At 39.3% G+C, this 27,144-nt stretch overlaps 1 protein-coding gene across 1 annotated transcript in view; it reads left to right on the top strand.

The window, feature by feature from the left end:
- Positions 1 to 27,144, top strand: part of sos2 (son of sevenless homolog 2) — a 39,950-nt gene that overhangs the window by 1,295 nt on the left and 11,511 nt on the right. Inside the window, exons 2-8 of the mRNA XM_080870395.1 lie at positions 15,694 to 15,819; positions 16,070 to 16,201; positions 16,330 to 16,494; positions 16,583 to 16,786; positions 18,945 to 19,088; positions 20,328 to 20,438; positions 25,265 to 25,363. Of these exons, the coding sequence (XP_080726521.1) occupies positions 15,694 to 15,819; positions 16,070 to 16,201; positions 16,330 to 16,494; positions 16,583 to 16,786; positions 18,945 to 19,088; positions 20,328 to 20,438; positions 25,265 to 25,363 (981 nt within the window). The remainder of the gene's footprint in view (positions 1 to 15,693; positions 15,820 to 16,069; positions 16,202 to 16,329; positions 16,495 to 16,582; positions 16,787 to 18,944; positions 19,089 to 20,327; positions 20,439 to 25,264; positions 25,364 to 27,144) is intronic.

Genomic DNA, 27,144 nt, shown 5'->3' with positions numbered 1-27,144 from the left:
TGTAACGAGTTTTTCGTCGTTTCGAGGGTGTGCTAACGACTTGCATGATCCAGGGTGAATACCAATGAAGCTTGAGTTGAGTGTCGTGTTGCCTTCTTTATTTGTTCCTCATTTCATCAAAAGATCATCATTGCTGAGCAAAGAGCTTCTGTAGCTGTTTTCGGGTGCTTTTGGTCACACTTATCTGCCTTTTTTTCCCAAGCAATGCAGCTTAGACTCTTATAAACTTAAAATGAATTCTTCGGAATAGGAAGCATTTGCATTTTAATTTCCTTGGTCAGCAGGACACATCTGTATCAGTTCCTTTTTGACTGCCCTGTTCTTTCCTTTTTCTTGCATCATCTTGGCTTCTCCTAGGTTTATTTTCTGTTTTGTGGCCCCTCCACATCCCCTCACCCCTTCTGCTCAGACTTGCAGAGTCATGAAAGTCTGGTACCAACTCCTAATGGAGAAAAACGCATTTGTCACTGCTCTTTCTGTTTCACTGGGGACTGTTTGCCTTGCTTTTCTGTAAGGTTACACACAAGGCCAAACTGTTTAGAAACTGGAAGGTGCACAATGATCTGCATGCTGCGTTTCCTTTTGAACTGGCTGTGTGTATAAACTTACAGCGTCCCGTCAAGACCTACTCATGAATGTTCTGATGTGGCTGGAGAGTCCCAAGAAAGCCTGTGTTACAGTTCAAAATAGAAACTAGATTCTTCTTCTTCTTCTTCCACTATAAAAAATACACTGGCCAAACAGGCAAACTGTGCTGCATCAGAATGGAAAATGGCATTGCTTATTTAGGTGACCTTTAGAGACTTGTGGTTCACCTAACCTGCTATTCATTATTGGTGTTTGAGTGCTTTGGTTCCAAGTTAAAACTAAGCCCCTTACACAAAACAGACGCACTGAAAAATGAAATTTAACATTGATAGAAATACTGAAATAATTCCTTTCTTAAAATAAATATCAACAACAAGCCATTTGTCAAGGTTGAAAGATGGTTTTGTGCTTAACTTTATCACTGGTCGTGTTATAAAGTTTTTTTTGTTTTTTTTTTTGTTTTTTACGTGCTTTCAGTATCTGACAGAAAAGCCTTGAACCTGTATTTAATGTGCTTTTTGTTGGGACATGTTTTAGTTTTAGCAGCACTGTGGCTATAGAGGTTACTGTCTGTGGATTTAGCTGTGTAGCAACATCATGCTTATAAATAACGCTGCCCTGTTCTTGTCAGTGATCAGTATTGCAGAAATGGTGTGATGAATCAGGTGAAACTGAGAAAGCAGGTGGTCTGTCGCGATGCCACAGTGTCATTGTCTCAACTTGCTGCACAACTGCCAGAGGGAGAGCCTGTCAGAGATTGACGCAAGAGAAGTTTGTTATGGTTTTGACTGACTGTGACTCGCTGTTTTTTTTGTTTTTTTTTTTTAAACAGCTGTCCAGGAGCTGTGGTGGATGACTCCATCCTCTAGAATGAAATAAATAAAGAAAACTTGTAAAGGCCAGATCAGGGACGTAAGTTTGTTATCAAGCAGGGAGCTAGTTCTGAGATGTGTCACCAGGTGGTGGTTGGTTTTGGATATATGTAGATCATAAATGAGATGGATGGATTTACTGAGGCTTAACAAATAACCATGACATCACATTATTGGAATTAAGGCTAGAGCTTCATGATTTTGGCCAAAATTATTGTCAAGATTATTTGTCGTGCCCTGCCACTAGGGATGGGTACCGGTGTCCGGTGCCATGATGGCACCGGTTCTGACATAAACGGTAGTAACCAGACCGAAAAGCAGCGCACATTTCGGTGCTTTATTTCGGTGCTTTTTTTTCCTGAGCTGTGATACACTTCTAGCCAATAATTTTACGTTTCCGAGGATAGTAGGCGGGTCCAGGTACGTGCGTTCTTTTAGAGCAGAGCTACAGATTAAATATGCCCAAGGCGAAGCGGTCAAAAGTCTGGCTGTACTTCACAGCAAAATATGCAAACTCAGCAGCCTGCAACAAGTGCTTTAAGCTGATACTGTGATACTGTCAAAGGAGGTAACACCTCAAATCCGATGAAACACCTGGCGACGCATAGCGTTTTTTTTTTTTAAAAGCCCAGAAATGCGCCGTATGATAGCTTGCTGCGAGACCTCACACCGAGCACATCTACTGTGCGTGGGTTGCCTGTTATCGGACCCGGAGTTAGCAATATCCCCCAAAAACACGAAGAGGAGAGTCCTGGCCCCTAGCCCTGTCAGTGTAGCAGAAATGATGACGGATGATGATGGCAGCAGCCGTTCTTCTCTGCGTGAGTAGCTTCATGTTGTTCGTGTGTAATTTACGTTTAGTAGGCTAACCACGTTATTACATTAATGCAGGTAAGGTGAACTAGCAAACATCATCATAGCTACATGCGGCTGTCTTCTTGTTTGATGGCAGATGCTCCCTTCACCCTGGCCAAAATGGCTAAAATGACCAAAGAAAAAGTGGAAAACAGTTACACATGAGTGATACCATATATGCCCCATAGCTGCAGAAAAGGCTAACATTGTTATCTTTTTACAAAAAACCAGCTGAACATGAGAGGTTTTTGGACCAATTTTGTGTTCTCCAGTCTTTAAGCACCGGTTTGAGGACCGTTTGAGCACCGGCACCGTTTCAAAAGTACCGATTTGGCACCGGTATCGGATAAAACCTAAACGATACCCATCCCTACCTGCCACACATTGGCGACCTACCCAAGGTGTACCCCACCTCTTGCCCTACGATAGGCTCCAACACTCCCACGACCTTGCATTCGATAAGTGGAAGAAAATTGATGGGTGAATTGAGTTATTTGTCACGATTATTTAAGTGACAAAAATGTTTTTGTTAACACAACCCTTTTTCCAGTTTTAAACATAAAACTAGTCCTCCGTATTTACCTGAATTCTTTGGTATTGGCACTCTGGAAAAGTAACTGTATGTCATAACGCATCTTTTGTCCAACTTTTATCTTGATGGACATGCTGACACGCTGCACAGACTCACCGTTGTGGATATGTGAGTTCATAGATGATGCACGTTAGCAACCGTTGCATTGTTTTTCTTGGTTGCCGTTATACTTCAGATTGTGGTGTGTTTTTTCAGGTGGTTGAGTAAATTATTTGTGTTTCTTTGTGGTGGGAACACATCTCTGTAGTACTCTTTGCATGTGATTTGTTCTCTGTTTACATCACTTGCCCTAGGGGGTGATGGGCAGGGATAGCTCAGTAGGTAGAGTGGTGGCCCCATGATCGGAAGGTCGGGGGTTCGATTCCCCTGAACAGCTACCCTGAGGTACCCCTGAGCAAGGTACCGTCCCTACACACTGCTCCCCGGGCGCCCAGTGGCTGCCCACTGCTTCACTGAGTGAATGGGTTAAATGCAGAGAGGGATTTTCCCCACGGGGACCAATAAAGTACACTTTCTTCTTCTTTCTTCTTTTCTAAATTCTATTTCCAAACAACAAATGCTTCTGTGCTTCTAGAGACTAGCCTTTCGCCTTCTGTTGTGCCAGAAATTTTCTAGACATCTGTCTTTTAATGTAGTCTTATCACAGCTGTGATTGGCGCCAGGCAGTGCTTTAGGGAGCGTTTGATTTGGTGGAGCTTGCATTTTCAAAATCAGTGGAACGTGTTTATTTGATCGTGGGTAGCCAAAATCTTGAGCGAGATTAAAAATCTATTAATTTTGCAGCTAAATTTTTGCATGGTGTAATCTGTTAGTTTTCTGACAAAAAATGAATCACTTGCAAAGAATAAATGCAGAAATACTGTCAAATGTGAAGATGTGCTATTCTTGTCTTTTCTCTTTATTTTTTTATATAATGTTGTTTTTATGCTGTAGGGTGGGTAGAAAAGCTGATTTGAAGACATCATGTTGGAAGATTTGTGCATCAAATGATGAACTAAAAACAGTAATTGTTAGTTGCAATGCACAGTTCTCAGGAAGTCTTTAATTTGATGTAAGTTTAATTGCATGTCTGTAAGAATTAAGTACTTGGTTGCTTTGCTGTGAAGCAGTTGAAGTATATACACATATATAAAATGCAACAGTTCAAATCCTGCTTTCGTCTGTCATTTATGCTCATTTTATATTATAAATGAATATTTCACCATGACACAAGTGCAGTGTTTGTCTCCAGGTTAAGGTTGGACAATAACTGGTTTTAAAAACCTTATCTGTATATTTCCAAAAGATTAACAGGATTAGAGAATAGAATTAAGTTTCGTTTTGCATTGGGTTGCTTCCATAAAACGGTGCTTGCAGCGGTTGCAGCTCTCTTGTTACTGTGCTCCCCAATAACCTTTCGTTTTCCATTGATCTTTCTATTTTATTAAAAATCCTTACGAGATCGCTCTCATTGCTTTTGCATATATTACTGAGACTTAAGTCATGTATTGCCATGAACCCTAAACCTGTTGATTCATATTGCTGCATCTACATATCCTGGCTGGCGATTATATGGCTCATGCTTGGTGCAATGCACAATCTCTATCTCACCCTGACATGCTGGTGTTAATAATAACTGTGCATTCCCCAGGTCTGCTGTTTCATTGGCATTGAGAAATGGGCCAGAGGTTTGCTGGGTACAGTTTCATTCCATTGCCTTGTTGAGTTAGAGCAGCCTGGTGCAGTTGAGTTCACAGGCCAGCATTTTAAACCGTGATTGGTCAGGTTACAAGCCTGCTTTATGTTTGTGTGTGTTGCCTTTTTTAATAGTCTCAGCATGAGCAGTCGGTTAAATTCTGAAAGGGTGACTTCACTTGGGGCCCAAGCTGAGAGAGTTGTTTTATTTTAGTCACATGGTTTTGTTGCCTTTTTTACTCAGACTAGACAGAGCTCTTGTCATTTCACCATCAGAGATTTATTGCGAGACTCTACTGCAGCGCTCGATTCCAGCCAGTCATCAAAACTGCGTCTTCCATTTAAGTGCTGCATTTTATACATTGACAGCTCAAATCAAATGGTTTTAATTGAAAGTGATAAAGAGCCAGGAAGTAGTACAAAACCCCCACAGTTTTGTGTTCATCTTCTGTAACCACAGGTTCTGTGAAATCAGTAAACGGGTGGTTGAAAGAAAGTCCTCCTGTGTTTCCCACGATCACATGAGATCTTATTTATTTATTTATTTTTTTTGTTTATATGGTGAGATAAATTTCTGTAAATGTAGATTAAAGTAACCCGCTGTTGAAAAAAGAAAGATTTACAGAAAAAATATACATTTTAGTAGCGTGTAAATAATAATGTCCGTGTTAACATATAATTTATTGTCTTGAAGTAAAAAGTGCTTATCAGGAAAAAAAATGGATAAACATTTATACCAAATAATAAGAGCTCAACTCCAGCTTCTCTGTGCCACGCTGCATAAAGAACCGACTCTGCGACCTTAAATGACTGCTAAATGCTATGCCTAACAGCCACTTTATTAGTTACACCTTGCTATTTCTGGATTGGACCCCCTTTTTGCTCTTTAGAGAAGTCTTTGCTTAATCTATGCCATGAAAACTAAGTACAAAGAGATTTTTTGTCGATGTTGACGTGATGGGATCACACAGTTGCTGCAGATTCATCAGCTGCACATCCATGATGTGAATCTCCTGTTTCACTACATCCCAAAGGATTGGATCGAGATCTGGTGAGTGTTGAGGACATTTGAGTACAGTGAACTCATTGTCATGTTCAGAAGACAGATTGAGATGATTTGAGCTTTGTGCTGGAAGCAGCCTGTAGAAGTTGGGCGCACTGTAGTCATAAAAGGATGGACATGATCAGCAACAATACTCAGATGGGCTGTGTTTTGTTGATGACTTTTGGCCCGAAATATGCAAAGGAAATCCCCCACATCATTACACCTCCCACCTGAGCTCTTTGATACAAGGCAGTAACAAAGAGCTCAGGTTGATCTATGATTTTTATGTTGTTCACTCCAAATTGTAACCCTACCTCATCAGACCAGGCAATCTTTTTCTAATCTTTTGTTATCCAATATTGGTTGTCATCTACAGTGCATTTACTGCAAGGTTGTGCATTCAGAGATGTTCTTCTGCATTTGTAGTTTTACTGTTTTGTTCTTATCAGCTTAAAGCAGTGTGGTTACTGCAGCTCACTCGATATTTATGTATTTATTTTTTTTAATCCGAAGTATAGTTGTGTGGGAAAATCCTGGCAGAGCAGAAGTATGTGAAATAGTCAGACCAGCCAGTCTGGCACCAACATTGAGAGCCACTTACAGTCACCCTTCTTCACCACTCTGTTTGAACTTCAGTGAGTCGCTGTGTCCAAATCTACATGCCTAAATGCCCCGAGTTGCTGCCGTGGGATTGGCCAATTAAATATTTCATGCCTTTATTACCAGGTTGAATCTAGACAGGGAGAGAAAATGATGAGAAAAGAGAAGAGGGTGATATAATTGCGCAAAGTTCCTGGGCTGGACTTGAAACTATGTATACTTGGTCATGTGCAAGGACAAAGGTTGAAAATAAACCAGGCCCAAAGAATAGCTGCAGTATTCATATAATAATCTTACTATAATCACTGTAGTGAATGTATGTCTGTATGTACCCCATCTCCTTAATTGGCGGGCCAGTCTCGATGAAATTTTCACCTCCCAGCAGTTAAACAGCAAAAGGTCATGATTATCAAAATTTGTATTTGCATATATTACTTATTATTATTTGCTAGAAATTATAATAATTGGTGGTCTTTTTTTGTCTTGAGTTGAATATTTTTGTGGCAGCGTTACTTTAAGAAGTTTGCAAAAGGCATTTCCAGGTAATTCTAAAAAACCTCCAAAACATTTGGTCACATGATTAGTTACAGCACTAGTACTTAGTAATGATTAGTAGTCGTCGTGGTTACTGGACAGGATATGAATGTCTGTCTGTGTGAACTTGGCTGTTTCTGTTGATTGCAGTAATCCTGTCAAAGTGCAAATGGTAAACATATGTGAGGAGGACACAATGTGCAGGAGTGAGTTGCTGCACCTCCAGGATGAGCCTATGTGATGACAGCAGGATGTTTCTGGTAACAGGTTGCGTTTCCTGTACACCAGGCTCAGGCCTACCACAGAAAAAGATGTTGCTGGTTAAAACAGAGGTTCCCCGCCCTTCCCACAATATTAAATCAGGGCTTTGAACATCAGCTTGTCCTCACACAGGGTTCAGTCAGGATGGGTGGATGCAGGCAGGCGGCCAGGGTCACTGGGTCACACAAGCCTGGCGTCAAGTCATGGCCACGTGCAGTTCGCCTCATGTCCACCACCTATTGTCTTTTATTATCTGAATGTGAGCAGGGATAGGGGACGTGTGTATATATGTGCTTGCTTTTTAGCATCGTAGTGGAAGTTGTATCTGTTTATGTCTCAGATCTGTGCATCTTTTGTGTCTGTGTATTTTTAATGTGTTTGCGTGTGCCTGTTGTCTCAGAGTTGATCTCTGCCTCATGGTTCCCCAGACAGTCTGGTTGTAATGCAGATGATGTCATGGCATGAATCACAAACAGTGACACATGCTCGGGTATAATAACAAGCCCCACTCCCACCTCTTCTACACACACACACACACACACACACACACACACACACACACACACACACACACACACACACACACACACACACACACACACTACCTGCAACCTGAGCCTGATGCAGGGCATATATACACAGCTAGGAGAATAATCAATTGAATTAGAAATGTTAACCCTGTATCAACACCCTCCTGCCTCTATTATTACCTCCAACCTTTCTGTTCTCCTATTGTGAAGACACACAGCACCTGATCACACTACAACTGAGTTGTAACCAAGATGATGAAACTTGATGCAAGCAGATTTTGTGTACCACTGACCTGCATCTGTTTTTGCCTTTTGCATCCACTGCACTCTGATGTGCAGAACAGATTTTCTATTATTGGAGACAAGTGGATGAAACAGAAACAGGATTATTCAGCTGATGATTTGATGCTTTTAGTTATTCAGTTGTCATTGCATCTATTAAATGAAAGAAACAATAATAGAGTTTCTTATTAGCTCATTGGTACAATATAATTCCTGTATAAAAAGAAATAGTTTACATTTAAAAGAAAAGAAGAGTGATCTTTTCTTGCTCATATCATCGCATCTAGTAATGCAAAAATAAATAAGTGGCTTGGGTTTGGACTAAACAAAGCCCTTGTCGACCTCACTTAAGCTTTACCAGGTTTTTTTGTAGACAGGGTTTTCCCGAGTTTATTATAAGACTGGCTGAACACTGCAAGTCATGTAGACATGCAATGGGGATTTTTTTTTCAAAAAATTTATTTTTGAGACCAACGTTGCAAATATTCCATTGCATAATGTACCTCATTAGCATATTGTTCCTGTTTTAATGCATAAAAATGCTTAAAAACAATTACAATTTTTAATAGCTAATATCCAACCATGAAGCTGAGATAGGCTCCAGTACCTCCTGCGACCCTGAAAAGGATAAGCGGAAGTGGATGGATGGATAATATCCAACCAGTTATTTTTTTTTTCCTTTGATTACATCTCAATCAGGAGTGTCAAACCCAGTCTTTAAACCCTTAATATTTGTCACACTCTTAATGTTTGGACATCGTCTGCTATGGCTGTTCGATATAACGATATATATATCGCATGACGATATAAAAACGTCTATCGTTTCATTTTATGCTATAGTTTGTTTTGTGGTGTCGCAAAATAAACTGTTTACAGCAATATTTTTTTCATCCTTTTGATGGTCACTGTAGTGGCTATATTAATTTCTTCTTTCTCGCTTTCTCTTACCGGTATATTTAATATAACCACACTATGGACTGACAAGCACCTGTTTTTATGCGTTGTGGTTAGCAACAACGACGGTAACACCATCGCGTGTCCGCTTGTTTATGTTTCACATTAGGGCTGCCACGATTTGTCGACTAGTCACGATTACGTCGATTATCAAAATCGTCGACGACTGATTTAATAGTCGACGCGTCGTTTGAAACTTTGTACGATCACAAAAGACGCAGGAATAAGTGGCAGGATTTAAGAGTGTAATAACGGACTGAAACAGAAGATGGCAGCATTGCATGTACAAGGATGTCAGCTACCGTTAAACCCCGAAGAAGAAGAAGAAGAAGAAGCAGCTGTGTCCCAGAATTCATAGCGCGGCCCAGCGCAGTTTCCAACAATGGCGGCAGCTAGTTAGTTTTAATGTTACTCTTATTATTCTTTCTGGGTCACAAAATAAACGTTTAACATATTTTCAGGCGAGAATGTAGCTGTGTAAACCTCAAATATCTGCTCAGTTTATCAGGACACCACATATTTTCAAAAGCGCTCCGACGTTTTCGGAGACATCTGTTACCCACTAGCTCGTTAGCGAGCCGGGGGCTAGGCTCACTAGCGCCGTGAGAACACCGGACTCCCCGCAAATCGTTTTCAAACCCACCACCGTCTTTCGCTACTCAGGTTAAATATATATGAGTCACTTAGATAACTTAAAATGTTATTGTTTGGCTTTTTTTTTTTAGTATTTTATTTGTTCCTGAGTAAATCAGTTTGTCTGAGATTAAAGTTATAGTTTTTACACAGCTGAATAAACGTCAAGCAGACAACTGATTATCAGAAGTGTGAGATGCTCCAGAATATACTCCAGTGTCCTGTTATATTTTAGATAGCAAGGAGTTTATTAAACTTCACCGAAACAATCTGCAAATTTCATTAAAATTTAATAAACTATCATCTTGTCTTTATTTTTAGTTAGCACAGACCTTAAACACTTAAAGCTGTAAGCTAATGATAGTTATATAAGAGCAGATGCTGCTGGTGCAATAAGCTGTAGTTTTACGTCCAATGGATGATGATCTGATTAGTCGACTAATCGCAAAAATAATCGGTGACTAGTCGACTATCAAAATAATCGTTTGTGGCAGCCCTATTTCACATAAACATTTCACAATAAAGCTCAAGATCCTGTTGAGACTTTTCAAAATAAACTGAATCACGTGAAAGAGCAGATTATTTACGGATGAGAATTAAAAAAGAGCCGCCAGGTGCTTAAAAATAAACCTTAGATTCAAACGTTAGAACAGGCTTTTCCCCGCAGCACGCGTGTAATAAATACTCACAAAGAAAATGGCGGCCTTTACAACTTATGTCTAAATATGTATAGTTTCATGCATCGGTTAAAACACTCGACTCCAGGTACACTACGCACAGCTGGAAACACTTCACGCAAGACGAGCTGCCCGAGATTCACAGAATTTACAGAAAATGTTACATTTTTGTGATTTATATCGTTATCGGGACGATAGAATTCTTATATCGGGATATGAAATTTTGTTCATATCGCACAGCCCTATTGTGTGCAGAGAAAATAAAGTTTTGAAATATATTGTATTATTTAATTTTGTTTAGTCAGTTACGTCAGCTACTGACCACATAGTTTTCTCAGGGAGTAAATAAAGGAAATCTGTTTCTAAGCATCTTAATTATAAAACAAAGTTTTTGTTAATACACATAAAATGTCTTTTTCTTTTTCTTTTTTTTAATGATTGCAGAACAATTTTGAAACATTCCTATAGTAAATGGCGTGAAAAAAAACAGGAAGGTTTCTGTAATTTAATTGTTTATCTATTACTATGGGGTAATATGAATGGGAATGTTGGAGGTGTTAATCAGTAGGAAAAGCAGTTAAACTCGTAAAAATACACTTAAGTCCAAAATTTATGCCCTCTTTCACATTTTCCAAAGCTGTCCAGTCGGCTGAAATAAAGTCTTTCGTGGGCAGATTTTGGCCCCTGGTCCTTTATGTTTGACACCAATAGTCTAAATCATTTATTCCTGCATATAAACACAGTTAAATATAATTTCACGCACATACTGGCAATAATCGCTCCTCCCTCCTCGGTAGAACTTCACATACACAGCTTTCTTGTTTCTCTGTGTCGCCACACAATTAATGATTACTGTTAAAGTAGCTTTGCATTAATCCTATGTAACATTAAATTGAACCAACCCCACCCAACTGCAGCCTCCAGGTTTGAATACTTTTCTGGTGCAAACCCTGTCAAATGATTGTTGGACAACATTTTCGCTAACTTATGTGCTAGTTCTCCTCATCAAACCAGTCAGTCTGTGTTTAAAATTCCTGGCAGGCATGTAGACACTGAGTGGGTTTTGTGTGCCTCTGAATCCCTCTCCTTTTGGACCAGCCTGTCCAGTCTGTGTGTAGCATGAACCTGCTGCTGCTGCTGCTGCCTCCTTGTACATGCACATTAATATCTCTCAGCCTACTGCTATGAGCTGCTCTCCCTGGAGGCTTTGTTCTGTGCGGGTGGAGAGGGAGCAGAAGGGGGGGTTGGAAGAGAGAAAGTGAGAGTGAGTGAGCACTGGGACTTCCTGTACTCTAGCTTTTCCCCTCCTAATGGAGCTGACCCATGAAACTGAACACCTTAACATGGCATAGGAGTGTGTGCATGAAGCTTTACATATGGTCGAGGTGCTTTTAATTTCATTGTCTTTGCCTACATGTAGCAGTTGGGTGTAAACTACCAATCTAATTAACTGTTTCTATTGACTGATTTTTATTAATGATGAACCAGACTCCTCTCAGAAAGGCCAAGAATGTTTTTCTACAGCATGGCTCACCTTTGGGTCTCAATTAAATCATTTTTAATTTGGAAACTATCTAGTAAGCTTGTACCCTACTTTAAATTTTAAAGAAACATTAAGACCACTGAAAGTTGGTAGCACTTTAGCATCAAGAGGGAAAAGGATGGTACTGAGACTTCCTATGATGGCTTACAGATGGTGGAATTGACAAAAAGACAGGAGGCAGAGCTGAAAGTGACAGAGCTCAAGATGTTAAGCTTTTTATTGTGAGTGACCAGGAGGGTCAAGATTAGAAATGAGTTGATCAGAGAGATAGCTCAGGGTGAGTGTTTTGGAGACAAAGGAGCTTGGTAGTGTCCAAAGGAAGAATATTGAAAGACAAAGGATGTAAAAGATGAAGCTCATTGACAGGCAGAAGAGAGGAAGACCACAGAGAAGATTCATGGATGTGGTGAAGGAAGACATGCTGGGGGTTGGTGTGACAGACGAGGAGGCTACGGATAGGTTGAGATGGAGGCAGACCCCTTAAGGGAGCAACTGTTGATTTCCTTGCAATATGATGTTCTTCTAAGAACTCCTGGCATTTATGTGGGTGATTTGCCACCCACCTAAACATTGTTGATAACTTTTTCTTTGTTGGCCATGAGCTGCAACATCACCACCACCCAACTCATACTGTGAGGGTGAATATTTGGTATTTTTTGCTTGATAAATGGCACAAAAATTATGACAGGTATTATTAAAAAGATAATGCATTGCTTGCACTAGCTTTTCAGCCTTTGAAATATTGGGTATATATATAAAAATTCATAATGTTGACTAATCTTTTAGTTTTGCATCTAAAGTAGGGTTGCTAGATTATTACAGCTGCAGTACTTTAACACAATTACCCCAATACTGTAGAGGATTTAAGCCATATTTTTATTTGGTATAGCTCCTTGAGCTTTAATTATAGAGGGTTATTATGGATAGGCCAAGACAGAAGAAGGGGAAAAAGATGTGCTGAAAGGCAAAACAGAATGCGCCACAATAATCTCTTTATGTCGAGCGTCTTGCTTTAATATTTGCTGGAAGCCAAATCTGACATTGAAATTAAAATTAGAATAATTGCACAGCCCTAGTCTGAAGCATGTTTTGTGTACACCTTTTGTGGTGCTTCTCAGATTAAACAGTTGATTTTCCTACCCTGAGAATTTCTCTGCGTCGCAGATTCTCTGAGTTGAGCTGAATGCATTTCAAATTCAGGAGTTCCCCAGCCATTTTTCCACTCGATTACTTTCACTTTGCTTGCGTTTACTTCGATGTACGCCGCCAACTATATTAGACCTTGTTACATCCACTACCCATTAGGATCAAGTTGCAACAGTACTGTAAATAATACACTGAGCCACAGTCATACCTGCACATGCCACCGCTCTGTCAGTCCTCTCGTCAGATGTCCTTGTTGAAAACAGATTCACTTGGTGTCATTTCAGTGTAGATTTAGCATATAGCAACATTGTAAGAAAATAACTGACATACCTGCAGCTATTGAAAAATAAATTTATTGTGTTGTGAAAGAGGAAACGCAAACACACTGAACTTTTATGTATTTTTATTTCTTATGTTTTGTAGAAAATTGACCGTTAATTGAAATTAGTTAGTAACCCTACTGAATTTTACACTGAACTCCTTTTTGTATTGTACTGCGGGTGTATGCAGCAGTTTATTTGATTACGTCTTAAGCTCTGTTCCAGTTCTGTGCATTGTCTTTGAATTATTATGTTTTTATTCAAATAGCATTCAGTTTCATGTCTTTTTCTTACAATGTTTCCCGTCCCGACATTGTTGGAGATAGCCGACACTTGTTGGATGTGGGCCTCTCTGAAACGGGCCAACTATTCTGTGAATGGAGTCAGGGGAAACCCCCGTAGTTTCAGTGTGGTGACTCACAGCTCCTGGTGTCCTGTGGAATTTGGTCAAATGCCTATTTGTGGTTAAAAAGGATCTATCTCATAACGTACTTCTGCTTTGATATGTATTTTTTTTCCCGAGTAGAGCCTATATGTGTGGGATATTTTTAACTGTTAGGTCTTGTGAGTGTGCATCAAAACAGAAATGATGTACAGAAACCTCAATGAGACCAAGCTGTAGCTTCAGACTTTCCAGCTCCATTCGTTTTGAAAAGCATCTGAATTCAGTTAATCAGAATGTAAACTAAAAGGAGGGCTGAGAAAGGGGTCTTTTATAATCCCCTAGAGACACTTCTGTACTCCTCTATTCTCTGATCATTTTTCTATCCCAAATAAATGAAGTCAAACTTGAGACGGGGGACATCCTGCTTTTGCTGAGTCTCTGTTAAGTCACAGAAGAGGAATGCATGAAGCGCGATCTGCATCGACCTTTTAACGGTCCTCTCACATTCCTTAATCCGGGGGCAAAGTTTTGTCATCATAACTCATCACTTTTACTATATGCCAGGGTAATTCCATCACTAGCATGTGAACAGGCTTTGTAAGAAACCAGGTTCATTTTCTATCCACCTCTCTGCTCGTGTTTTCTGCCACAACTTTTTTTTTTTTTTTTTTCTGCCACAACTTTTTTTTTTTCTCCTTCTCCTCCAAGACTACTTTGGATACTATAATAGTATCTCAACTGACAGCATTCCTGTGAGAGGGCACGGCCCAAATGACGGCAACTTTTGGGTAGCTGGAGGGTATTTTGGGGGCGGTGGTGTTACTCTCTTTCCATTAGTAGACCTGATGCAGCCACACCTTCTTTGTTGTCAGCATGTAAAATCATACCTTCTGTCAGGCTGGTTGCACCCTCAGGAGTCCTGCTGCAGAGCAAACCTGGGTGAATTGATATATCTGCAGAAAAGAGCTCTAAATCCTTTTCAGTTGAGATGATACTTGTTTAAAAGACTTATTGTCTTGCAGTTAATTTTGTGGAGAAGTATTCGTGTGTTCGATTGCTGATTCCTGATTTTATTTTATTTTTTTATAGGAAACTTATGAATCTTACTTGTTGATTTGTGTGCCATAGCCTAATCGCTTGTATGTCTTTTAGATTTGTTTCCAACCTTAAAAGCAGTCATTTTTACTTGTTTTTCAGTGTATAGATACATAATAGCTGGAGTTGAATATTTAAGACTTCATTGTAAATATTTAGTTATGATTATTCTCTGGGAATGGCTAATTCAGAATTATATGGATCTGTAGAGGACTGCAGGCACAATCACATTCCTCAGAGTTTTTTGCCAGGTGCCATCTACACACCTCCTCTCCTGCTATGATGTCACTCTATCATCTGCTGTGCATGAGCTCATAGTCATCAGTGGTTTTATAGGGTCGACAGAGTTGGCTAGTTTCCCGTAAATGTAGGTACAAAACTAAATTTAGAGAAAGTATAGTTTTTAAGTATAGTAAGTATGAGTTTAGACATGCATTTGTCTGAGCTCCCTTGGAAGCAGCAAAAAGAGTGTTTCATTAAAACTTGCATTAGGTAACTTTTTCAGCATATTAAATGCTTTTTGTTGCCAGTTACTTAAGTGAGATGTTTCCTGATACTTGTGTCTCATTTTCTGCAGAAAGTCATATGATGATTGTGTTTACGCCTGAGTATCAGTGAGCATCACTGGCTAATCATAGCTTAGTCATTTGTGGGCTTCATGTTTAACTCAGCTGAAGGAAAACAAAACTTATGTGGTTTCACATCAGAAGAAGAAGCTTTGTCCAATTAAATGTACAAGTGAGTTGTAATGTTCAAGTTAGTGTTGAATGAAACTGAGCTAGTAGATTTAGTGTGTGGGCTAAAATCTGAATAAACACCTTGTTAAAAAAAGAAAAAATGTTTATATTCAGCCAGTCATTGTAACTGTAGGCTGATGTAATTGTGCGTGAAGCCAGCTGAGCTGCATCATACCAGATGTTAACATCACTTTGATATATTAAACAGTTGCACTTTACGTCATGTCAACAGTGCCAGAAGCATGTTGGGGTTTTTTTTTCTTTTCTTTTTTTTCTGTCCTACTGAATGAAAAATAATATCACTCCACATTATGGTGACTGACAAATTTTTGCCATATCTGACACTTATTTGTTTTTCTGTAACTTTCAGGTACAGAAGCAGGTCCACCCAAACCTGACAGCAAAGGAGGATGCCCTCCAGTATATCGAGGAGCTGATCTTGCAGCTTCTCAACATGCTGTGTGTGGCCCAGCCTCGCACTGTGCAAGATGTAGACGTAAGGCCTTTACAATCTCTTGTAGTATTTATTTTCTAAGTAGATATTAATGATGTAAGGAAGAACAATGAAACAGATTGTGAGCTAATTTTCCCACTGGGTGTCCCAGCATTTTCCATTTAGGAAACGTATGATTCAACAGAAGCATTTCAAACACACTTACTTTATTTTAATATAAGTTCATCCTTCTTAATGTTTGTACTCATATTCTTGATGAGGAAAAGTAACATTTCCTCTTCTCTTAAATCAGGAACGCGTCCAGAAAACCTTCCCCCACCCTATAGATAAGTGGGCAATTGCAGATGCCCAGTCAGCCATTGAGAAACGCAGGAGAAGACACCCCTTACTACTTCCTGTGGATAAAATACATCCACTGCTCAAGGTAAGGATGCTTGACAGCTCGCTGTCCTGTTCATCCTCAGCGCTGTCCTCGCTTTTATTTTTCAACCCTTTGAACTGCTGTGTTATAGTTAATGTCTCATTGTGGGTTTTCCTTTTTTCTTTCAACAGGAGGTTTTGGGCTACAAAGTGGACTACCATGTGTCCCTATACATTGTGGCAGTGCTTGAATACATATCAGCAGATATACTGAAACTGGCAGGAAACTATGTTGGCAACATTCGGCACTTTGAAATCACCCAGCAGGACATCAAAGTGTCCATGTGTGCAGACAAAGTGAGAAGCTAAAGTTGTCAAACATGATTAGGAGAGAAGAATTTCTTTTGAATGCCACTGACTGGTTGTCACTGCTACCTGTTTCCAGGTGTTGATGGACATGTTTGACCAAGAGGAGGATATTGGGTTGATGTCGCAGTGTGCAGAGGAGCCCTTGTCCTCGGGGGAGCTCACGTATGATGACCTGGTGAGGCTTGAAATCGCAGAGGAGCGGCAGTACCTGAGAGAGCTGGACCTCATTGTCAAAGTGTTCCGCAGACACTTCCTTCACTCCAAAGTTTTCACAAACGAGGTGAGGAACTTGAATTAAAAGAAATACACATGTCAGTATTGCTTATTTCTCAGTTTGACAAAAAAGAATCAGGTTACGACTTATTTAAACATAATGATTGATCTAATCACTGACCAGTGTTTTATAATACAAAGTAAACTGTTCAGTGAACACGATCAAGTCTTATGCTTACAAAATGAGCGGTGGGCAAAGCCAGCTTGGAAAACAGTTAGGTTTTCATCAAAGCTATTTCAGTCTAATCCAACTTAAGATCATCTAAAGATTACAACTAAAACTCTGTAATCGGCTAACTTGTACTCAGCGTCATGAAGCAGTGTGAAATACTTTTTATACCTTTCATCATTTTTCTTTTCTACTTTTGTGTTTTTTGGGCTGTCTCTTCTACTAAGGCTTAGTATTGACTATCAATACTGCTTTGCTTACAGTATGACTTTATGTCAAAATGAATAAAGCATCATAATCTAAAAAAAGTATTGTCATTTCTCAATGCACTGTCCTATAATCGGCAGTCAGTATCAGCATCATACAAGAAACATGTCATTATGTTTGGCCTTAAAAGGTTACAGTTCCTCTTCATCACACAAAGCATGACCCATGCTCTCTGACTCATATATAGTAAACCTACTTTCAGCTGCTCCCTTATTCACAAGGGATCGTCACAGTGGGTTGATTTGGCAGTTTTAATGTTGGATACCCTTCCTGACACAACCCCAAAGGGATTTGTCTCTCCTCCCTCTTACTCAGTAAACAGCCATTAAATAGCAATTCATATCCTTCTTACAGAAGGCTAACCAAAGGAACTTTAGGTTACTTGCGTAACCACAGTTCTCAGAGTAACATGAGTGAGATGTCTTACTGTGGGATGTGCCTCCCTTCACATTTCTCAGAGGAATTTGCCTCAGTATGCCAATTCTGAATGGCTGGTGACCATGTCAGACTGAACCACCAACCCTTAAGTGGCTTGAACTACTATGCAGTCATTACTCAAGGTAAGCACTTATCATATTTCCCCAACAAGAAGGGCTGAGGCGAGCTTACGCATGTTACTCTGAGAACGGAGGTTATGCATGTAACCTAAAGTGGTCATTCTTGGCATTTTCAATGTCTCATTTTAAAGTCTCAAGTTAGCAAGTAGCCCCTTTATCCAAGTGAGGACACAGTGATTTGCACTGCTTGGGATACACTTTAAGGAAAGCTGTTCAGTTTAAACAAAAGGTGAGTGGTGAGGACCAGCTTGATGCTGCACAACTTGAAAACACTGCTCAAAGCTCCTGTCCAAAAAAGCATGCAAAACAAAAACAGGAGACTGCATGTTGAACCTTTTGTTTTTCAGATGTTTTTCAGCTGTCAAGAGGCACAAATGAACCAACAACTCCAGACACAAATGCCAGGTCAGGCTTCAGTGAAGCCCTGGATTGTTCGGGGGTAGACTTAGTGCATATTTTGGGTTGGGTAATTTGTGGTATCATTTGGGTGAGGAGGATTCAACTTTGTGAGGCCCAGTGGAATGCAGAACATGCAATTATGTTGAGACAGCTTCTGCTTCTACTTCTGACTGTGTTATGTTTTTGCACTCTGGTCAACTGATTTAGCCTCCTTAAAGGTAGGTGTGTGTGTGTGTGTGTGTGTGTGTGTGTGTGTGCGTGCGTGCGTGCGTGTGCCCCCCCCCCCCCCCCAAATAAAGAGAAGTTGACTGGAAAAGGCAGTGCCGGCAGGGTTACATTACATCACAATCGTTCATGTATTTTCAGGGCTGGCGTGGGTAGATGGCTGTGGCTTTTTGGGGTTTTTTTTGTGTTCTCTTGTAAACAACTCATCTAAGTTTTAAGTGAGAGACAAAAGGAAGGAGGGCGGAAGTGTGGCCTGTTTGTTTTGGTCTGAGATAAAGGTGCTCTAGTGTGACATCCAGTGGCTCTTAATGTCATGCATATAATCTTGTAACTCTATCCTTTTTCCCCTCATGTCCATGTGTTAACAAACTGCATAACCTCGTCATGTGGACTCTCTTTCTGTACCTTGTACCAGCGTAGAAAGACCTTTCACTTATTTGTGGTTTCAGCATTGGAGGATAAAAATCCTTAGTCACAGCAGTTTAACATAGCTACTCGTTTCACACCACAACAGTGAAACGGGCACTCATGTTGTCCTGTCGTTGCAGGATGTCGAGGTGGTTTTCAGTAACATCCTAGACATCCACGAGTTGACTGTGAAGCTGCTCGGGTTGATTGAGGACGCTGTTGAGATGACTGCTGATGGCAGCCCTCATCCGTTGGTGGGCAGCTGCTTTGAAGATCTGGCGGAGGTATGAAGTCACTCTGATTTTCAAATCTTAAAACACACAAGTTCACAATATTTGGCGCGGGCCAAATATTGTCTGAGCTTTTACTAGTATGGTTGGGAAATACACAATATGCAATAAACTGTACAAAAAACAGTTTTGGTACTTTGTTTTTGTGTTGGGTTGTCATGTGGTTGTTAAAAAAATGTAATGCATGGCTTGAATTTATTAGATTTGTTGGAAATCCGTTCATTCTAAACCAGCATGTCAGCATGAGTGCATCATTCTTGTTTTAGGAAAATATAGAAACAAAAATAATTCTTAGTTTTTGAGAGATTATTTCTCTGACGGATAATTAACAGCAAACTAATCAAGTCAATCTAGGATTTACTGCAGAAAGAGAAAAAGTTTGTAATTAAATTAAGTTTCTTCATTTGATTGCTCAAAAAATTGTCATTATTATCCAAGTCAGAATCATAGACCAACAAATCTAACTAATAAGACAAAATTAGTTTTTATGTTTTATTCGATCACATATTGGGAAAAGCTGAGCGAAAAGCTGTGCTAACGACGTCTTGAAAAGCTACTTTGGCCAGTGGTTATAAAGGTATTTCTCCATATAAATAAAGAAAACGAAGCTTGGTTCCTAGCAAAAACTGCTTTCTCAGGAAAGCAACTTTCAAATCGGTTTCTTGAGAAAGAAACTTTTAAATTGTGTTCTTGAGAAAAGCAACTTGAAAGTTGGTTTACCACAACACTTCTGGTACCCATAGTGTTATGACTAAAGAAAAAAAGAAAAAGGAAAAAAAAAAAAAAAAAGACGCCGCACACTAACACAAAAACAACATCCAGCCATTGTAAAATATGGTGGAGGTAGAATCAACATTCGGGCTGCTCTGTTACTTTAGGGCTTGTATATCTTGCAGTTGTTGATCAGAATAATGGATTCAAAAGGATATGAGGAATTTCTAAGGAGGACATTAGGACAGCAGTTTAGGAGACTGTTAACGGAAACACACACAAATAAACAACAAAATGGGTGAAAAGAAGGTTAATTACTGAGGATCTTTTCTAAGAACTAAGAACATTCCAATGAAACCCATCTGTTTGTGTAAAAACACTTATTACTGTAAGTCATTACTTGATTAACTACTTTGTGTAACTTGTGGTTATGATGGAGACGGCGCTGATGACTCAGATATGACACCGTCTTTCTGTGATGTTTTTCTTAAGACTTGTATTATTCTGCATGTGTGTGTGCAGGAGCAGGCCTTCGATCCCTACGAGACTTTGTCTCAAGACATCCTCGGCGGGGAATTTCATTCACATTTCAACAGCTTGATGGCACGACCAACAGTTGGCCTCTACTTCCAGGTAAGAGATTTCATAAGAGTTTGGAAAGGTGACGCTCGGGTCTCTACATTTGTTTGGTTTAAAAACATACTGTCAGATTTATACAACCTCACATCCACAATTCAAAAGATGGGCCCATTGGACTGTTTCATGAAAATATTTGCTCATTTTGAATTTAATGGAAGCCACATGAATCAAAAGCTGGGACGGGTGTGAAAAAGGGACGGAAATGTAATCGGTGCTGAAAAGAAAATTACATTTTGCAACTGGTAACAAGTGAATAAAACGATCGGGTATTAAAAAATAAATCTGCATTGACAAATCGTGGAACAACTTCAGAACAATGTGCCTCAAAATTTAAAATTTTTAAGTTTCTTTTGGGGGAAAACTTGGATGCTGTCTCTTCCTCACTAAAGCATTAGAAGAGCTTCTGACTTGACATCAGGGCTCAGTTCAAAAGGTGTCATCTCTGATAACATGTGGGGCGCATTAGTGATGATGGATTCGGCAGTTGGCACATCTGGAAAGGGGGCATAAGCCCTAAAAAGTATATACAAGTTTTAGAGCAACGTATGCTTCCATATAGACATTATCTTTTTCAGGGAAGGCCTTTAATATTTCAGCAATGCCACATGCTAGAGCTACTGTAATGGCATAGCTTCATAGATAAGTCCAGGTGCTGGAATCCTCTACAGGCAGAAATGGGACAACAAGTCAAGCAGCTGCTCTCCTCAGTGCCCAGATGTTTACAGACTGTTGTTAAAAGCAGAGGGGATGCTACACAGTGGTAAACATGTGTAAACATTTTTTTTTAATATTCTACTGTTGGTTTATGAGATTTGCAAATCATTGCATTCTTTTATTTGCCATTTACAAAACGTCCTAACTTTTTGGAACTTGTGTTACAGTGTGCATTTGAGTTTTATTTACTTTGACTTTGTATTATCACTAGGTACGAGAATTAACGGTTACAGCTGTTATAACTGAGAATCAGTTCTTTCTGTCAGTGCCAAAAATAAACTTTACAGACTGAAAAATACTGTAAAATAAAAAAGGGAAAATCTGTATTTTTTTTTTATTTTTTATTTTTTTATATGAAGGTGTAAGTAGGTCATTTTGAGTTTATACCCAGCAAACATTGTTTCATTATTTGTTCCTGTTCTGCTTTGAAGTCAACCTGCATGCCGGGTGGAATTCCTCTTAATATCGCCAAGTGCATGTCATGACATATCCAGCGTCCTGTGTACAGTTTATTCGCTGCTGCTGCATTGTTTTATTTGGACATTCCTCACAAGAATAGCATTGAATTATGCTCAGTGGGGTGCAGTTTGGCAGCCTTTGAAGATTAAATATTTTCTGGTGTTTTCTCAGGCCAAAGCCCAGTGAGGTGGAGTGCTCACATGATGCAGCATCAGAGCTCCAGAGTCACTGTAACACCACTTGCAGAATGAGACTGTTTTCTGTTCTTCTTTTTTAAGCTTTTCAAAACAAGTGTCTAATTTTGTTCTAGTCAAATTTCTGTTTGTTACGAATCATCTACCTTTAGGCTTCATTTGTATCTTGTTGGCAGTGAGGAAACTAAGTCTGGCTGAGTGAGTGCCCTGCAGCCTTGCCTGTACCTCATTTTGAGGCCTCGCTGTGTTTATTCGTGAACCGCTAGACTAACCACAGTTAGAGTGCTGGCACAGTCTTCTGATTATTCACACCTAGTGTTTATTTCCATATACTCATTGTATGAGAGTTCATACAATACAACTGTATTGTATGAATACAGCTTTATTTGTGCACCATATTGATAAGACTTTTTTTTTTTTTTTAAAACAAAGAAGTTTTGTTTCACAAGCTAAAGCAGCAGCACATAACTAAAAAGTGTCTTTGCTTGAGTGTATATATCGATTTATATATGTAAGAACGTATCAGTCAATTAATCAGTTCAGTCAACAGAAAATAGCAATTAAGATTCATAATCTAAGGGGTTCAGTTTCAGCTTCTCCATTAGAAGGAATCTTCTGAAATAGGTTCTCCAGGCTTCTTGAAGAAGCCCTTCTTTGGATGTTGGCTGTCAAGATGATCCCACGCTGTCCAGGCTCTGGGGTTGCAGTGATGGTGTGTTTGGGATCATTCGCATTGCTGAAAAACACAGATCACACTTTCTGGAAAGCATTGTGTGGTGTAGCAAAATCTGATGGTACGTTTCTCTGTCCTGCCCACCTCCATGTGTTTGTTATTCCATCATATTGCCACTTATTTTCAATCCAGTGGCCTCAGTAGAAGCCACCCTTCCTCTGAGACCATTTCTGATGAGGCTTCAGTGAACAGTAGATGAATCTCTCAGGTTCTTTATCAGGTCTTTTTTATTTTTTAATTAATTGTTTTTAAGGACATGACTTTCAGGTAGTGTTCATCTGCTGTAGATAGTGATGTTGACATCATGAGACGACTTCTCTTCTCACCTTACTTGTCCAGTTTCTTCAAAATTTATAATGGCACACTGCCACAGCACTGTTTTCTGCTAATAGCTCTTTGGGAATCACATTGTTATTTGAGCAAAAATACTTTTTTTTTTTTTTTTTTTTTTTTTGTCAAACTGTTAGAAACTGGAACAAATGATGTGTTTTTGTGATTGGCTCCTAGTAACAAATTACTTAAAGAATTCTCTGTTATGTGTATACACAACACTCTTTCATCCCTTGAGTTATGAGTTATCCCTTGAGCCTTTTTTGGGCTATTTGAATTATATCTCGGTGTTAAGCAGCTTAACAAAAATAAAAATCCTCTTTTTTTAAAAAAAAAAAGAAAAAAAAAAGGTCAGGTACAAGAACTGGACTGAACGCAGGTGAAAATGCAGCCAATGTCCAAAGAAAGACTTTGAGAGACCTTCAGAAATCCTGGAGAACGATTCATAAAGACCCCTTTGGAAGCAAAATTTAAGGAAATGATACATGGCTGTGCCTTTTCGTTAACCCAGCAGCTAAGACATTCAGCTCTTACGGCATCTGATGGAAAGAGATCTTGCAAATCCACTTTGCTCGAGTGCACAATCGGAGATGTGTGTGCGTGCGCACGTGTACATGTATACATGTTGATCATCAGTTGTCCTAACGGGAGATGGTGTAATGGTGTTTCTCCACCAACCAGTTACTCATCTCATCTTCTTTCTACCTTCTTTATCCAGCACGCTCAGTTATGTGGACACCTGGATGAAATGGCACATGTTCCAGTCAAACCTGTGGCAGTGGCCACATTGGTTCTCCTCTTCAGCTTTTGTCTCAAAGCATGTGCTTCATCTTTCTTTTTCCACCCTTCTTGACTTTCTGCCCCTCCTCTCTGTCAGACAGATGCGTCTGTCGAGCACTCAGCCCCTGCACTCTGCAGCGTCTGCTATTGTGGGTAAATTACATCGCCTTTTAAAAATAGAACAGCCAGCTACACTGCAGGACTTTTTTTTTTTTCTCCTGGTGAAGAGGAGGGTCGGGGGCCAAAAGCAAAAATGATGCATATCCCTTTAGAGATGTATGATAAGTTTAAATTATGATTAGAAATGGAAATCCAGTTTTGTTTTCTTTAAAGACTCTTAAGATCAATAGTCTCACCAAGTTGTCGAATCTTCGCTGAAAGCATCTAGATCAGGGCTAGCATATTATTTATCTGTGAGGTTTCTGTTGTGTATGAAAATTCTTGTTTCACACTGGGTTTGTGATACCTGCATAGCTGCATTGCTTCAGTGGAAAGCAGGATCCTGTGGCATGTAAGCACCTTTTCCAGATTTCTGATGACATCAGATTTACAGAAGAAGTTACAAAATAGTCAGTAAATCATAAAGTCCATTTCTCTCTATTTTATATTTGTGTGATTGCACCCACTCTGGACAGAAATAAGTCAACTACATGCTCATGAATTGGGTGACAAACATGAATATAAATACACGGATTCCTTAGGTTCCCTGTAAGCGTTATATCTCGAAACTGATGAGTCTCAAAACGGTGACAAAAAGCACGTGTACACTTTGTGAATCTGCAGGATGCTGACGTATCAATAACATGATCTAAACTTGGATCATTGTTTCCTTGCTGTCCATCTGGGTGCATCAGGCAGCTGATGCCTTTCTCTAATGCACACGATCCCCCTTCCCCCAGACTTCTTCCCTGCATGCAGAGACTGTGGTCGCTGCAGAGGAGTCTGAGTACGAGCGTATTGATTCTGATTCGGCTATCTGGGGAACAGGAGCTTTAAAAGGATACTGTGACACCCCTCCCTTTCTGGTTACCTCTGCCTTACTTGATCAACTGCTTCTTGCTCCCCCTGTACCCTCTCATTTGGGCTGATTTTACATTAACAGACTGGGATGTACCCAATCTGTCTTTGCTGACCGACTGTACGTTTTGTACAATATTTTTAGTCAGGGCCGACATTTTAGTCTTTTTTTTTTTATGATCAATTTTTGTCATTCATTTATCATTTGAGTTGAATACAACCATACACTTGTACACTGGCTTATCCTGGAGGCACGAAAGGCGAGCTTTAGACAGGTCTAAACACATCCAGCAACAACTTATTTGGTGGTTTAGCTAACTGCAATATAAACACTCAACTTTCAGTTTCACTTTAAAATAACGTCTCTGTGACTTACATATGAATAAATGCATATCACATTTCTAAATGTTGTGGTTTTTTTTTTTTTTTCTGGATAGGAAAATGTTTTTGTTTTGAAACAGATTTACTGAGTTAAATGCTGTTTAGGGGGAAAAAGACTTTTTGTATTGAGGTGGAAAATTTGCTGTTATGTTGGTTGGTCAAATCTGTTCATAGTGTTCTTATTATTCATTTTTCTCTTTCTGTTTCTGCAGTCAGTTACAGAAGGCTTTAAAGAAGCTGTGCAATATATCCTTCCCCAGCTGATGATGGTCCCAGTGTACCACTGTATGCACTACTTTGAGCTACTGCAGGTTTGTCCTAATGTTTACTTTTTTTTTCTCTCTGGTTTTTTTTTTTTTTTTTTTTTTTTTTCCCCAAATTGACTGCCCATCACAACCCTGATTTATTGTTAATGATGCACACAATTGATGGATGTTGGGGTTTACAGATATGTGACCACTGACCACATGATATTATCATGTTTACTTTTTTTTTTTTTTTTTTTTTTTTTTTTTAAATCGTCCTCACCATAGGCTTTCTGTAAATCATCCATTGACCCATTGACTGAGACCATTCCCAATATTGATTGATTATCATATTTCTGCAGGATGTTATAAAAGCCCAAAATAAAACCTTTTTTTTTTTTTTTTTTTTTTTTAAAGTAAACTTGAATTTTTTCTATGGAAGCAAGCGAGAATCCTGTGACACATAGTGATGAATTTGAAGATATACAAGTCTTTCTGAGGAAGGCCAAAGGTATTTTGAAGTTGGGCGCACAGCTTATGTATGTAGTTTTTACTACACCTCTTCTGTGCTAGGATCCAAATACAACCAAATTCATGGCAGGGAGAAAATCTCTATTGTTGAAAGCAGTGTAATGTAGGTAAACGAATTCTTCCTCAAATACAGTTGTTTATATCTTGCCAGCTTTTCATTGTATTTTGAAGAATTGGCTTGTCTTTTGTTTTTGTGCGAGATTTATTTTTGCATGTCTCCTACTAAATCAAAGGGATTACATCCCAATTTTGCAAAAGGAGTTCCATCACCTTTAAGATAATAGTAAAGCCTCTTCATCTTTATTAGACTTATTCTACCCATCCATGAAATTGGCGGATTCATCCATCTTGCAAGGTCTTTATTTATTTCTTTTTGTACTGTGGTCAAATTGTGTCTCAAGAGGTACCTAACATTAGGCTTTATATCGATCCCTAGATATAAAAATCCCAAGTCAGACCAGGAGAAAGGGGAAATGGATGGATATGAAGTTTTGCTATCAAAACCAACTGGCATTGCTCTTGCTTTATCAAAATTAATATTATAGCCAGGGAGAGATCCTTAATTTTGACATCAACATGGGAGTAGATTTTTTTTCCCAATTTTGAGATGAAGAGAAGCATATCATCGGCTTGCAAAACTATTGTAGGGAACTGAATCTATTTAAAGTCCTTTTATACTATGATACGGTCTGCTTGTCAGTTATATCTCTCCAGTGCATATTCTGAAGCGCTAGAGCCATTAAAAAGGACACAGGCGCTAGGTAAAAGATGGATAAGTTTGACAAAATTACAAAGCCTTCTCCAAGTCCAAACTTTCCTAAGACCTCAAATAAATAAAATAGGAAATAATACGCCCCTGCAGCTTATTAACTATAGAATACTGCATAATATGAAGTAATTTTAACGTTTCTAAGTGGTGTTTTGTTTGCATTTTTGACACGTGACAACCATGACGACAGTGTAGGGTTTGGTGAATAAAGCCTCGGTCATATGGGGAAAAAAGATTAGTTTCCTGAAAGTTTGGAGAGTGGTTGCTGGAGGTTAATGGCAGTCACTAGGAAATCGATTGCTAAAGACTCAAATTAACCTAGAGGCTGCTGATCTCTTGGCAACTACCAGTCATAGTATAGTATTCCCCATCCAGCTGGCAAAAGCCTTGTTGCTTTGGTCACAATCAGCTCTAGTTGCCTGCAAACACTCATCCGCCCCTCTTCGAGTGCTAGTGAAATGGTAATAAGTGTGACACAAACCACAAATTCAGACCTTTTTGCTTTAAATGAATTTTTTTTTTCAGTTCAGTTTTATTTAAGTGGCAC

This window comes from Rhamphochromis sp. 'chilingali' (genome assembly GCF_963969265.1).
Source record: "Rhamphochromis sp. 'chilingali' genome assembly, chromosome: 21".
In the NCBI taxonomy this organism is placed as follows: Eukaryota; Metazoa; Chordata; class Actinopteri; order Cichliformes; family Cichlidae; genus Rhamphochromis; species Rhamphochromis sp. 'chilingali'.
Note: the sequence above shows the minus strand (reverse complement) of the source record. Positions and strands in the feature narration are given on the sequence as shown.